Source organism: Mustelus asterias, unplaced genomic scaffold (genome assembly GCF_964213995.1).
Source record: "Mustelus asterias unplaced genomic scaffold, sMusAst1.hap1.1 HAP1_SCAFFOLD_47, whole genome shotgun sequence".
Taxonomy (NCBI): domain Eukaryota; kingdom Metazoa; phylum Chordata; class Chondrichthyes; order Carcharhiniformes; family Triakidae; genus Mustelus; species Mustelus asterias.
The window spans coordinates 1838478-1851426 of NW_027590122.1; the positions used below are offsets into that span (position 1 = coordinate 1838478).

Consider the following 12949-nt stretch of genomic DNA (forward strand, 5'->3'; position numbering starts at 1 on the left):
ACCGAGCGGGAGCGGCTGGTCCTCCAACCAATCGGAGTGAATGAGAGGCGGGGCCTGAAGCATGCGCAGTGCGGGTAATGGCGACGGATGGACGGTTTTAGTTTGGAAGCGAGATCAATACGAGGTAGAGGGCGGCGTGCGGGGAATGATAAATGTGGCGGGTGGGTGGAGAGACTTTGTAAACATGTTGTTCAAACCCAAACCCCGGAAATGAACTTCCCGGTTCCCCCCCTTTGTACCAAATGGAGCGGCAGCTTGTAGTGTTAGACCCGGGCTGACTGCCGCCATTGAGGCTGCATGTGGGAGGCCGGCAGGGATTGTGATCGGAGAGTGAAGCCCTGACGTCACAATGGAATGGGTGAGAGTGTGAGGTCACAATGGAATGGGTGGGAGTGTGAGGTCACAATGGAATGGGTGAGAGTGTGATGTCACAATGGAATGGGTGAGAGTGTGACGTCACAATGGAATGGGTGAGAGTGTGATGTCACAATGGAATGGGTGAGGGTTCCAGATGAGCTGACACTGGGCTGGAGTCGGGCGATGGCACTGACATGTGGCCCGGTGGCACAGTGGTTAGCGCAGCTGCCTAACAGCGCCAGGGATCCGGGTTCAATTCCAGCCTCGGGTCGCTGTCTGTGCAGAGTTTCTACATTCTCCCTGTGTCTGGGTGGGTTTCCTCCGGGTGTTCCGGTTTCCTTCCACAGTCTAAAGATGTGCAGGTTAGACAGATTGGCCATGATAAATTAACCCTTGGCATCAGGGGGATTAACAGGTAAATATGTGGATAGGGCCTGGATGGGATTGTTGTCGGTGCAGGCTCGATGGGCTGAATGGCCTCCTCCTACAATGTATTTTATGATTCATTACTGTTAATTAATTAATTACTTTGAATGAAGGTGGTCTTGATGATGATGTGGACGTGGTTGGAAGCTCATATTGGGATGAACTATTTCACCCTGGTTGTGAACAGCCTGGTTCAGCCTCAGACAGTAAGTAATCTCACAACACCAGGTTAAAATCCAACAGGTTAATTTGCTGGCATAAGCCACAGGATTTTGGAGCGCTGCTCTTCATCAGGTGAGTGGGAGTTCTATTCACAAACAGGGCACAGAGACACAAACTCAATTTACAAAATAATGGTTGGAATGTGAGTCTTTACAGGTAATCAAGTCTTAAAGGTACAGACAATGTGAGTGGAGAGAGGGTGAAGCACAGGTTAAAGAGATGTGTATTGTCTCCAGCCAGGACAGTTAGTGAGATTTTGCAAGCCCAGGCAATTTGTGGGGGTTACAGATAGTGTGAGTTACAGATAGTGTGACATGAACCCAAGATCCTGGTTGAGGCCGTCCTCATGTGTGATTGACAGATCCGTGCTCACTGCTTCTTGCCCTGGATGCAGAGAGCTGAAAATTTCCATGCAGGCTGCCAGACAAATAAATGTCTACATTACTGGAGTAAAAATGTGTGGAATATACAGACCGAATTCACTTCATTCCCTTCAGTTGCTGCAAGTCCCCAATTTCCCCAGAATGAGAAAAGAAATGGAAAGGGGGAAACATTGATTTCCTCCCAGATGTTGTCCAGAGGAGGAAGTTTCAATCTGAAGCTCATTGGACAACTTCCGCATTGTGACGTCACAATGGAGCCTGCCTGAATCAGCGAATAGGAATCAAGAGCTGATGTTTCTTGTCCAGATGACCCTTTGTCAAAGCTCTGAAACATCAGTTCTTTTCTCTCCATACAGATGCTGCCAGACCTGCTGAGAATGGGGAGAGAGTGTGTGGGATGGAGATTTACAGCTTTTGGGGAATGAGAGAGGAAAGAATGTTCCATAGAAATTGTCTGTTCTGAATTTCTATCCTGTACTGACACTGATGACTTTTGTAAACTCGTTTTACAGGATATTGAAAGAGGAATCACAGGCCGAAATCTCGAACGTCATGTCTAGACGTGACAGAGTCATATTCCTTGGGACCTCAATATCATCGGACTTTGAATCCAGAAGGAGAAATGATTGTCCAGTCTGTCGATTTGAAAAGATTTGAAATGTCAGTGTGAGTGAAAAAGCATCAACACTCTGCCACACTTGAATGAGAGTGTTCCAATGCACTGACTAAAGAGCTTTAACCAGTTACACAGTCAGAATAAATATCACACCATTCACAGCGGGGAGAGACTGTAATCTTGTTCTGAGTGTGGGCGAAGTTTCAACTAATTGTCCAGTCAAGAGAGAGGTAAGGACACCTGCACCATGGAGAAACCATGGAAATGTGGGGACTGTGGGAAGGGATACAGAGCCCCATCTAAGCTGGAAGCTCATCGACGCAGCCACACTGGGGAGAGACCATTCACCTGCTCTCAATGTGGGAAGGGATTCACTCGATTATCCCTCCTGCAGAGACACCAGCGAGTTCACACTGGAGAGAGGCCATTTTCCTGCTCTCAATGTGAGAAGGGATTCAGTCAGTTATCCGACCTGCAGAGACACCAGCGAGTTCACACTGGGGAGAGGCCGTTCACCTGCTCTCAGTGTGGGAAGGGATTCACTCAATTATCCACCCTGCGGACACATGAACGAGTTCACACTGGGGAGAGGCCATTCACCTGCTCTCAGTGTGGGAAAGGATTCATTCTGTTATCCAGCCTGCGGATACACCAGCGAGTTCACACTGGGGAGAAACCATTCACCTGCTCTCAGTGTGGGAAGGGATTCATTCAGTTATCCAGCTTGCAGAAACACCAGCAAGTTCACACAGGAGAGAGGCCGTTCACCTGCTCTCAGTGTGGGAAGGGATTCATTCTGTTATCCCTCCTGCAGAGACACCAACGAGTTCACACTGGGGAGAGGCCATTCAACTGTTCTCAGTGTGGGAAGGGATTCACGAACTCATCCATCCTGCGGACACACGAACGAGTTCACACTGGGGAGAGACCGTTCACCTGCTCTCAGTGTGGGAAGAGATTCACTCAGTCAGCCGACCTGCAGAGACACCAGCTACGTCACACAAGGGAGAGGCCGTTCACCTGCTCTCAGTGTGGGAAGGGATTCATTCTGTTATCCAGCCTGCGAATACACCAGCGAGTTCACACTGGGGAGAAACCATTCATCTGCTCTCAGTGTGGGAAGGGATTCACTAACTCATCTGATCTGCGGACACACCAGCGAGTTCACACAGGGGAGAGGCCGTTCACCTGCTCTCAGTGTGGGAAGGGATTCACTCAGTCATCCCACCTGCAGAGACACCAGCGAGTTCACACTGGGGAGAGACCATTCAACTGTTCTCAGTGTGGGAAGGGATTCACTCAGTCATCCAACTTGCAGACACACCAGCGAGTTCACACTGGGGAGAGGCCATTCACCTGCTCTCAGTGTGGGAAGGGATTCAGAGTTTCATCCCACCTGCTGAGACACCAGCGAGTTCACGAGTGATTCCAGAGGTTGGATTCTCCTGTTATTGTTTCTGCTCTCAATTACATCCAGGTAGACAGTGAGGAAGGGTGTCGTAGTTTGCAGGAAGACTTAGACAGGTTGCAAAGTTGGGCCGAGAGGTGGCGGATGGAGTTTAATGCGGAGAAGTGTGAGGTAATTCACTTTGGTAGGAATAACAGATGTGTTGAGTATAGGGCTAACGGGAGGACTTTGAATAGTGTGGAGGAGCAGAGGGATCTAGGTGTATGTGTGCATAGATCCCTGAAAGTTGGGAATCAAGTAGATAAGGTTGTTAAGAAGGCATATGGTGTCTTGGCGTTTATTGGTAGGGGGATTGAATTTAGGAGTCGTAGCGTTATGTTGCAACTGTACACAACTCTGGTGCGGCCGCACTTGGAGTACTGTGTGCAGTTCTGGTCCCCACATTACAGGAAGGATGTGGAGGCTTTGGAGAGGGTGCAGAGGAGGTTTACCAGGATGTTGCCTGGTATGGAGGGGAGATCCTATGAGGAGAGGCTGAGGGATTTGGGATTGTTTTCGCTGGAAAGGCGGCGGCTAAGAGGGGATCTTATTGAAACATATAAGATGATTAGAGGTTTAGATAGGGTGGATAGTGATAGCCTTTTTCCTCTGATGGAGAAATCCAGCACGAGGGGGCATGGCTTTAAATTGAGGGGGGGTAGTTATAGAACCGATGTCAGGGGTAGGTTCTTTACCCAGAGGGTGGTGAGGGATTGGAATGCCCTGCCAGCATCAGTAGTAAATGCGCCTAGTTTGGGGGCGTTTAAGAGATCCGTAGATAGGTTCATGGACGAAAAGAAATTGGTTTAGGTTGGAGGGTCACAGTTTTTTTTTTTTTTTAACTGGTCGGTGCAACATCGTGGGCCGAAGGGCCTGTTCTGCGCTGTAATGTTCTATGTTCTATGTTCTATGACTGCATTTTGTTCATTCTCACAGGTGGTCAATGGGGAGGGTCGGAGGGTTTCTTTCTGCTGGACTGGCCGGTCTCATGACTTTGCCTCCAGTGGGCTGATGCTCTTTGAGTCTTGTTGCGAATACCTGGTTTTTAGATTTCACACGGATCACAGAGTGACAGGGTGTTAGGAAGTTATAGAGGTTGACAACATGGAAACAGGCCCTTCAGCCCAACTTGTCCATTCCGCTCAGTTTTTACCACTAACCTAGTCCCAATTGCCCGTATTTTGCCCATATCCCTCCATACCCATCTTACCCGTGTAACTGTCTAAATGCTTTTGAAAAGACAGTATTGTACCCACCTCTACCACTGCCTCTGGCAACTCATTCCAGACACTCACCACGACCTGAGTGAAAAACTGCCCCTCTGGACCCTTTTGTATCTCTCTCCTCTCACCTTAAACCTCAAACTAAGAACAAGAAATGTATCGATAAAATGATTAGAGAATAGAGCCAACGTTTTGAGTCTGGATGATACTTCATGAGAGCTGTTATGAAGGGTCATCCAGTATTGAAACTTTGGCTCCATTCTTCACAGGTGCTGTCAGACCCGCTGAGATTTTCCAGCATTTTGTGTTTTTGTTTCAGATTCCAGTATCTGCAGTATTTTACTCTTCTGATGAAATGATTAGTTCTGATTGGAATCCCCATGACCCTCCTTCAAAACAGAGGGAGTGGTGGCAGAAGGAGAAAAATGATAAGGATGATAAAGTCTGGGTTCTGATTCTCCGAGCCCATGAAGAATTAACAAAATGAGTGAACCAGTTTATAAAGAACAGAAGTTACCCATCCCTAACAAAAACTGATCAAATTAAAATAATTAGGTTGAGGAAGAGAACAAAAGAATTCATAGATAAAGTTTAAAATCAACTTTGTTTTGTTGTTAGAGAAGTTTTTAAAAATTATGTAAAGTGATGTAACTGTGTGCCAAGTTTCTTCTCTCACTCCCCACCCCTTTAGGTTCTGTAGAAAAGTTAACCCTTTCAGCAGACAGTTGATTTAGTCATGGAGTTATAGAGGTTTCCAGCTTGGAAACGGGCCCTTCAGCCCAACTTGTCCATGCCGCCCCTTTTTTAACCCCTGTGCTCATCCCAATTGTCCACGTTTGGTCCATATCCCTCGACACCCATCTTACCCATGTAACTCTAAACGCTTTTTAAAAGACAAAATTGTACCTGCCTCTACTACTACCTCTGGCACCTTTTTCCAGACACTCACCACCCTCTGTGTGAAACAAGTGCCCCTCTGGACCCTTCTGTATCTCTCCCCTCTCACCTTAAACCTATGCCCTCTAGTTTTAGACTCCCCTACCCTTGGGAAAAGATATTGACTATCTAGCTGATCTATGCCCCTCATTATTTTATAGACCTCTATAAGTTCACCCCTAAGCCTCTTACATTCCAGGGAAAAAAGTCCCAGTCTATCCAGCCTCTCTTTATAACTCAAACCATCAAGTCCCGGTAGCATCCTAATAAATCTTTTCTGCAGTCTTTCTAGTTTAATAATATCCTTTCTCTAATAGGGTGACCAGAACTGTACACAGTATTCCAAGTGTGGCCTTACCAATGTCTTGTAAAACTTCAACAAGACATTCCAACTCCTGTATTCAATGTTCTGACCAACATGCAGAATGCCTTCTTCACCACTCTGTCCACCTGCAACTCCATTTTCAAGGAGCTATGTACCTGTACCCCTAGATTTCTGTTCTGTAACTCTCCCCAACACCCTACCATTAACTGAGTAAGTCCTGTCCTGGTTCGATCGCCCAAAATGTATTACCTCGCATTTATCTAAATTAAACTCCATCTGCCATTCGTCAGCCCACTGGCCCAATTGATCAAGATCGCGCTACAATCCTAGATAGCCTTCTCCACTGTCCACGATGCCACCAACTTTGGTGTCATCTGAAAACGTACTACCCATGCCTCCTACATTCTCATCCAAATCATTAATATAAATGACAAATAACAGTGGACCCAGCACTGATCCTTGAGGCACGCCGCTGGTCACAGGCTCCAGTTTGAAAAACAACCTTCGACAACCACCCTGTCTTCTGTCATCAAGCCAATTTTGTATCCATTTGGCTAACTCACCCTGGATTTCATTAGATTTAACCTTAAGCAACAACCTACCTTGCGGTACCTTGTCAAAGGCCTTGCTAAAGTCCACGTAGACAGCATCACCTGTACTGCCCTGATCTACCTTCTTGGTTACCCCTTCAAAAAACTCAATCAAATTTGTGAGACATGATTTTCCACTCACAAAGCCATGCTGACCGTCCCTAATCAGTCCTTGTGTCTCCAAATGCCTGTAGATCCTGTCTCTCAAATACCTTCTTACAACTTACAGATGTGAATCACACCGCCCTTTAGTTCCCAGGCTTTTCCCTGCAGCCCTTTTTAAACAAAGGCTCCACATTTGCCACCCTCCAATCTTTAGGTACCTCACCCGTGACTATCGATGATTCAAATATCTCTGCTCGGAGACCCGCAATTTCCTCCCTAGCCTCCCACAGTGTTCTGGGATACACTTCATCAGGTCCCGGGGATTTATCTACCTTGATGCGCTTTATGACTTCCAGCACCTCCTTCTCTGTTATAAGTACACTTCTCAAGACATCACTTTATTTCCCCAAGTTCCCTAACATCCATGCTTTTCTCAACAATAAATAATGATGAAAAATATTCATTTATGATCTCACCCATCTCTTGTGGATCCGCACATAGATGACCTTGTTGATCCTTCAGAGGCCCTACTCTCTACCTAGTTACTCTTTGGCACTTTATGTATTTATAGAACCTCTTTGGATTCTCCTTTGCCTTATCTGCCAAAACAATCTCGTGTCCCCTTTTTGCCCTCCTGATTTCTCTCTTAATTCTACTCCTACACCCTCTATACTCTTCAAGGGATCCACTTGATCCCAGCTGCCTATGCATGTCATGTGCCTCCTTCTTCTTGACGAGGGCCTCAATATCTCGAGTCATCCAGGGTTCCCGACTTCTACCAGCCTTGCCCATCACTCTAAGAGCAATGTGCTTACCCTGAACCCTGGTTAAAACACTTTTGAAAGCCTCCCACTTACCAGACGTCCCTTTGCCTTCCCACAGACTCCCCCAGTTAACTGTCGAAAGTTCCTGCCTGATACCATCAACATTGGCCTTTCCCTAATTTAGAATTTTTACTTTTGGACCTGACCAATCATTTTCCATAGGTATCTTAAAACTAATGGAATTATGGTCACTGGTCCCAAAGTGATCCCTCACTCACACTTCTATCACCTGCCCTTCCTTATTTTCCAAGAGGAGGTCAGGTTTTGCCCCTCTCTAGTCGGGCCATCCACATACTGAATGAGAAATTCCTCCTGAATACACTCAACAAATTTCTCTCCATCCAAGCCTCTAATACTGTGGTTGTCCCAGTCAATGTTGGGAAAGTTAAAATCTCCGACTATTACCACCCTATTTTTCTTGGAACTATCTGTAATCTCCTTACATATTTGCTCCTCAATTTCCCACCGACTATTTGGGGGCCTATAGTACAACCCTATCAAAGTGATTTCCCCCTTCTTATTTCTCAGTTCACCCCTTTTGACTCAGTAGGCGAACCCTCGGATATATCCCTTCTCAGTACTGCCGTGATGTTTTCCTGAATCAAAAGTGCAACTCCCCCTCCTTTCTTTCCTCCTGTTCTATCTTTCCTATGGCATCTTGTTTTTAACTTGTTTTTAAATCACCCAGAAACTCGTGTCTATTTTAGTTTATAATTGTGGATTTATTGGAGCCAGTTAAATGTGGAAATTTTAAGCATACCCTGGAGGAATTTGGAACAACTGAGAATTTTATATTGTTGTCACCTCAACCCCAGGTAAAGAACAAGGAGATTGCAGGTGGTAACGTGTTTGGGATTTTAAATTAACAAAGATTAGATGTTGCTGATAAAATCAGGCCTTGGAAGTTGGCTTAAAAAGGGTTAAGTTACAATGAAGGATCTTGCATCTTATTTTAATCAAGGAGTTGTGAGCTTGTAGTGCTCTGTCGCTTTAAGAAGCTACAGCTGCGAGAGAGAATGCTGAGGATTCATTGTTTGAAATTTACGAGCTGTGAGAATCTGTGTGTTTTGTTTGTTTTATGTGGATGTTTGTAGATATGTTTTATCATTGTTTTGGGCTACATTTGTTAAGGTTTATCTTTCTGGGGAATTAATCTTACCTTGAGTCTTTAATTAAAGGCATTTTTGGGAGTTTAAAAACAGAATCAGAAGAATGCTTAAGTAATTAATTTTGGTTATTATTGTAAAGCACATGCTAAGTTTCTCTGTTTGTGTGTGGATGATTTTTGTGGGTTGAACGCTTTAAGCTTTAAGGTTTTTTGTCTGTGATTTAAATCAAACAGATTTTTTAAATGGAAGTGTCATGAATAAAGCTTTTTTTTTCAAAAGTTATGAACCTGGAGCCATATTTACTGACCAGAGACAGGATTCCAGGATATTTTACTAAACATGTGGGAATTTTAATCCAGATAAAACTCACTCATGAAAATGAGACTTTTAACTTGTAATGGTTATTGTAAGGGGAAGTTTTCTCACTTCCTACCAGCATGAAAGACAAGCAGACATGAGTACAGTACAAAAAGGCAACACAAATTTTATTCTCTGTTTAAAATAACAAAACTGCAGGCCTGGGGAGAGACAGCTGCTCGTCAACTGCTCTGCCTGGCTATTATGCGCTTTACAGTTTATAGGGTTTTGAACTTCGTGCCAAACATATGGTAATAGGCTCATCATTTACTACAAGTTACATGATCAGTATCTGCTCATAACACAAAGCAGTGGCACAATAGCGAGATATTAAAACAGCCATTATAGATAGGTGGAGCTGATCCCATTTCCCCTGGGCTGATCTGTTTCTGGAGGGCTCCCTTTGTGATTTGAGCTTCTTGCATAATCTAATCAGTTGAGCTATTGTCTGTGTTTCCCTGCTTGGAGTCGAAAGTGATTAAGGCTGTCTGAAGTGATTAGGGGATGCAAGGAGCCTCTCCATGAGTCATCGCATTGCTGTGAACTGTTGACAATATTTTAAAATAAATTTGATATACACACGTAAAAATATCCATGATATTAAGCATAAAAGTCGTCTTAAGCATAAAGGCCGCCCCCTTCAGTTATTTAAAATTTGGTACATATGAAACGATTCTGACCAATTCTGTGTTGGATTGATCTTGGGTTAAACTTCCTGTCAGGTCCAAAGATTTATTCCTGACACAATTAACACAATGAAAAGGAAAATTCTGGAATTGGATACTGAAGAACAGAGTTTAAAAGGAGAGATTATTAAATAGAAATGATTCCCAGACCGTGTGGTCATTAGATTGAAACAAAGGAAGGGTGCTGACATCCATTTGAGAACTTTTAATCCACCCCTTTTCAAACTGAGTCTATGTACAAAGAAAACGCCAAGGATGGTCGATAAGGGGGTCTGGAAAACATCATGATGGGGGCACCTATCTGTTCATGAGATGCTCACAAAGCCCCATGATGCCCAGATACTAATTTAATTGCACCTATATGTAATGTATGTAATCTATCACCATTCTGATTGGATTGTGTCCAGCCGGGATGGACTGAGTAACTGCATAAGAATTGATGATATTCTTTGTTGGGTGGAGTTGCACATGGTCAGCCCCTGTGGCTTCTCCCCGCTGGCCTAGCTCAATAAACTGTTTGTCGATTGAATCAGGTTTGAGTGTTGAATGATTCTTCTGAGTTCATTCCCCCCAACACACTGGGTACATTACCACTTCATCCTTGGGAGTGGCCTGATAGGCCGTGGTCCAGACTACATGTGGCCCTTGGGGGGCCTTTCATGAATCACATGTTTTTGCTTGTTGTAGATGCACATTCAAAATGCTTGGAAGCACAGATCATGAGTAATATTACAGGACAATTAGGACTAGCTTAGTGGTAAAAACTGTGCGGCATGGACAAGTTGGGCCGAAGGGCCTGTTTCCATGCTGTAAACCTCTATGACTCTAACTACCTTTTTTGTAGCCTGAAGTTCCCACAATTGGAAAGCAGCCAGATTAGTTAAATAGACAGCATTAATTGTGAGACAATTAAATAATAAATGATTCATTAATACAGATGTTATAAAGGCTGGAAATGTAAATTTGAACACAAGTTTATAACTTTTAGAATTATAAACACATTAAGAATGGTTAAAATGCTGTGGGAATTATCAGATGTTCCCTTCCCATGCTGACAGAATAAAGAAAGATGAAAGGACTTGTTAACCTTGACTGGAGGGAATGAATCGGCTCCTGTTCAAGATGTCTCAACATTGAATGACTGATGTTAACCAATTATCGGTCGACCCAATTATCAGGCTACCCCAAGCTAAGAGATATTGTTTGAGAGAAAGATATGTCTTAAAATTAAGACAATGTGTGCAATTAGCTAAAAACCAAATCAATTTCATTATTGACAAGTTATAGACCAATTCACTAATTCCTAACAATTAGCTGAGCTGGGCTTTCTACATTTTTAAAGTATAAAAAAGGGGATTCGAGAAACCAATTTGGTAAAAGTTTTTAAAAGTTAACTTTTTTTATAGTTTGTTTATTAGTGTCACACATAGACTTACATTAACATTGCAATGAAGTTACTCTGAAAATCCCCCAGTTGCCACACTCTGGCACCTGTTTGGGTAAACTGAGGGAGAATTTAGCATGGCCAATGTACCCAACCAGCACGTCTTTCGGACTGTGGGAGGAAACCGGAGCACCCGAAGGAAACCTGCACAGACACGGGGAGAATGTGCAAACTCCGCACAGCCAGTGACCCAAGCCGGGACTCGAACCCTCTGCTGTGAGGCAGCAGTGCCTCACACTGTGCCCTACAGAGAGACGTTGAGAGCTGTTAGTTTTACAAGTTATCCACGTTTTCAGAGCCATCACTTCATGTCCTGGTTTGAGAAGGATGGAGAAGTTAAAGTTCAGCTTTCCTCCTTTTGCTGTAGATCCATACTTTGCTTTTTTATCTTTCTGACTTGTTACATTTTTAATGGTTAATAAACTTTCTGAATTCACCGTTTAAAATATCCTTTCTTGCCATATGGTTAAGTCACAAACCTGGTGTGATTTACGATTAGGGAGGTTATTGCAAACAAGAGAACCCCCATAAATCTTAGTTCAAATAAATCAAAGTTCTTATAAATGGAATGCTATCCTTTATTTTGAGAGAAATTGAACATAGAAGTAAAGATGTTATGCTTCAGTAGTGCAGGGCGTTGCTGAGATTGCACCTTGAACACAGGGTACAATTTTGTCTCCTATTAAACAAAGGATATAAATGCATTGGAAGCAGTTCAGAGGAGGTTCACAAGATTGATTCCCAATCCAGTAGTGTGAAACATTAACACTGTTTCTCTCTCCACAGATGCTGCAAGACGTGTTGTGTTTTTCCAGCTCTTTCTGTATTTATTTTAGATCTACCTGTAGTGGTAGGAAAAACACTATTTACTATCCAGGATAAAATAAATGTCCTTTCAGTGGAAATGTGCTCACCCAGGCTCAAAGAGCATCAGAGAACTAGAAGCAAAGTCATGAGACCGGCCAGTCCAACAGAAAGAAACCCTCCGACCCTCCCACTTCACCAACTGTCAGAATGAACATGGTTTAGTCCTGGATGTGATTAACAGCAGCAAGAACAGCAGAATCCAACCCCTGTCATCATTCGTGAACTCGCTGGTGTCTCCGCAGGCTGGATGACTGAGTGAATCCTTTCCCACACACACAGCAGGTGAACGGTCTCTCCCCAGTGTGAACTCACTGGTGTTCCCGCAGGCTGGATGACGTTCTAAATCTCTTTGTGCAGTGAGAGCAGCTGAACGGTCTCTCCTCAGTGTAAATGCACTGGTGGATCATCACATCCCGAGAACTTTTGAAACCACTTCCACAATCCGAGCATTTAAAGGGGGTCTCATTGGTGTGAGTGAGATTGTGGCTCAGCAGGCTGGATGAATGAGTGAATTCCTTCCCACACACAGAGCAGGGGAACGGTCTCTCCCTGGTGTGAACTCACGGTGTGATCACACGGGTTGGATCCTGCTGTTATTGTTTCTGCTCTCAATTACATCCAGGACTGCATTTTGTTCATTCTCACAGTTGGTCAATGGGGAGGGTCGGAGGGTTTCTTTCTGCTGGACTGGCCGGTCTCATGACTTTGCCTCCAGTGGGCTGATGCTCTTTGAGACTTGTTGTGAATACCTGGTTTCAGATTTCACACGGATCACAGAGTGACCGGGAGTGAGGAAGTTCAGAGATATTTAGTCAGCACTTCTGTCTAAAACCCCTCAAATGCCCATCCAATTCCCTTTGTAATTGTTTATTGTCTCCACTTCCTCCTCCCTCGTAGGCAGCGAGTTCCAGCTCATTACCATTCGCTGCATCAAAATATTCTTCCTCACATCTCCCCCCTACATCTCTGACCCAAAACCTTAAATCTGTGACCCCCTCGTCCTTGTCCCATCAGCTAATGGGAACAGCTTTT

At 44.3% G+C, this 12949-nt stretch overlaps 1 protein-coding gene across 1 annotated transcript in view; it reads left to right on the top strand.

Moving 5' to 3' along the window:
• Positions 1-873: 873 nt before the first annotated feature.
• The window catches only part of LOC144483136 (uncharacterized), a 71677-nt gene continuing 59601 nt past the window's right edge, over positions 874-12949 (top strand). Inside the window, exons 1-3 of the mRNA XM_078201924.1 lie at positions 874-989; positions 1901-2763; positions 3016-3351. Of these exons, the coding sequence (XP_078058050.1) occupies positions 2252-2763; positions 3016-3351 (848 nt within the window). The 5' untranslated portion in view covers positions 874-989; positions 1901-2251. The remainder of the gene's footprint in view (positions 990-1900; positions 2764-3015; positions 3352-12949) is intronic.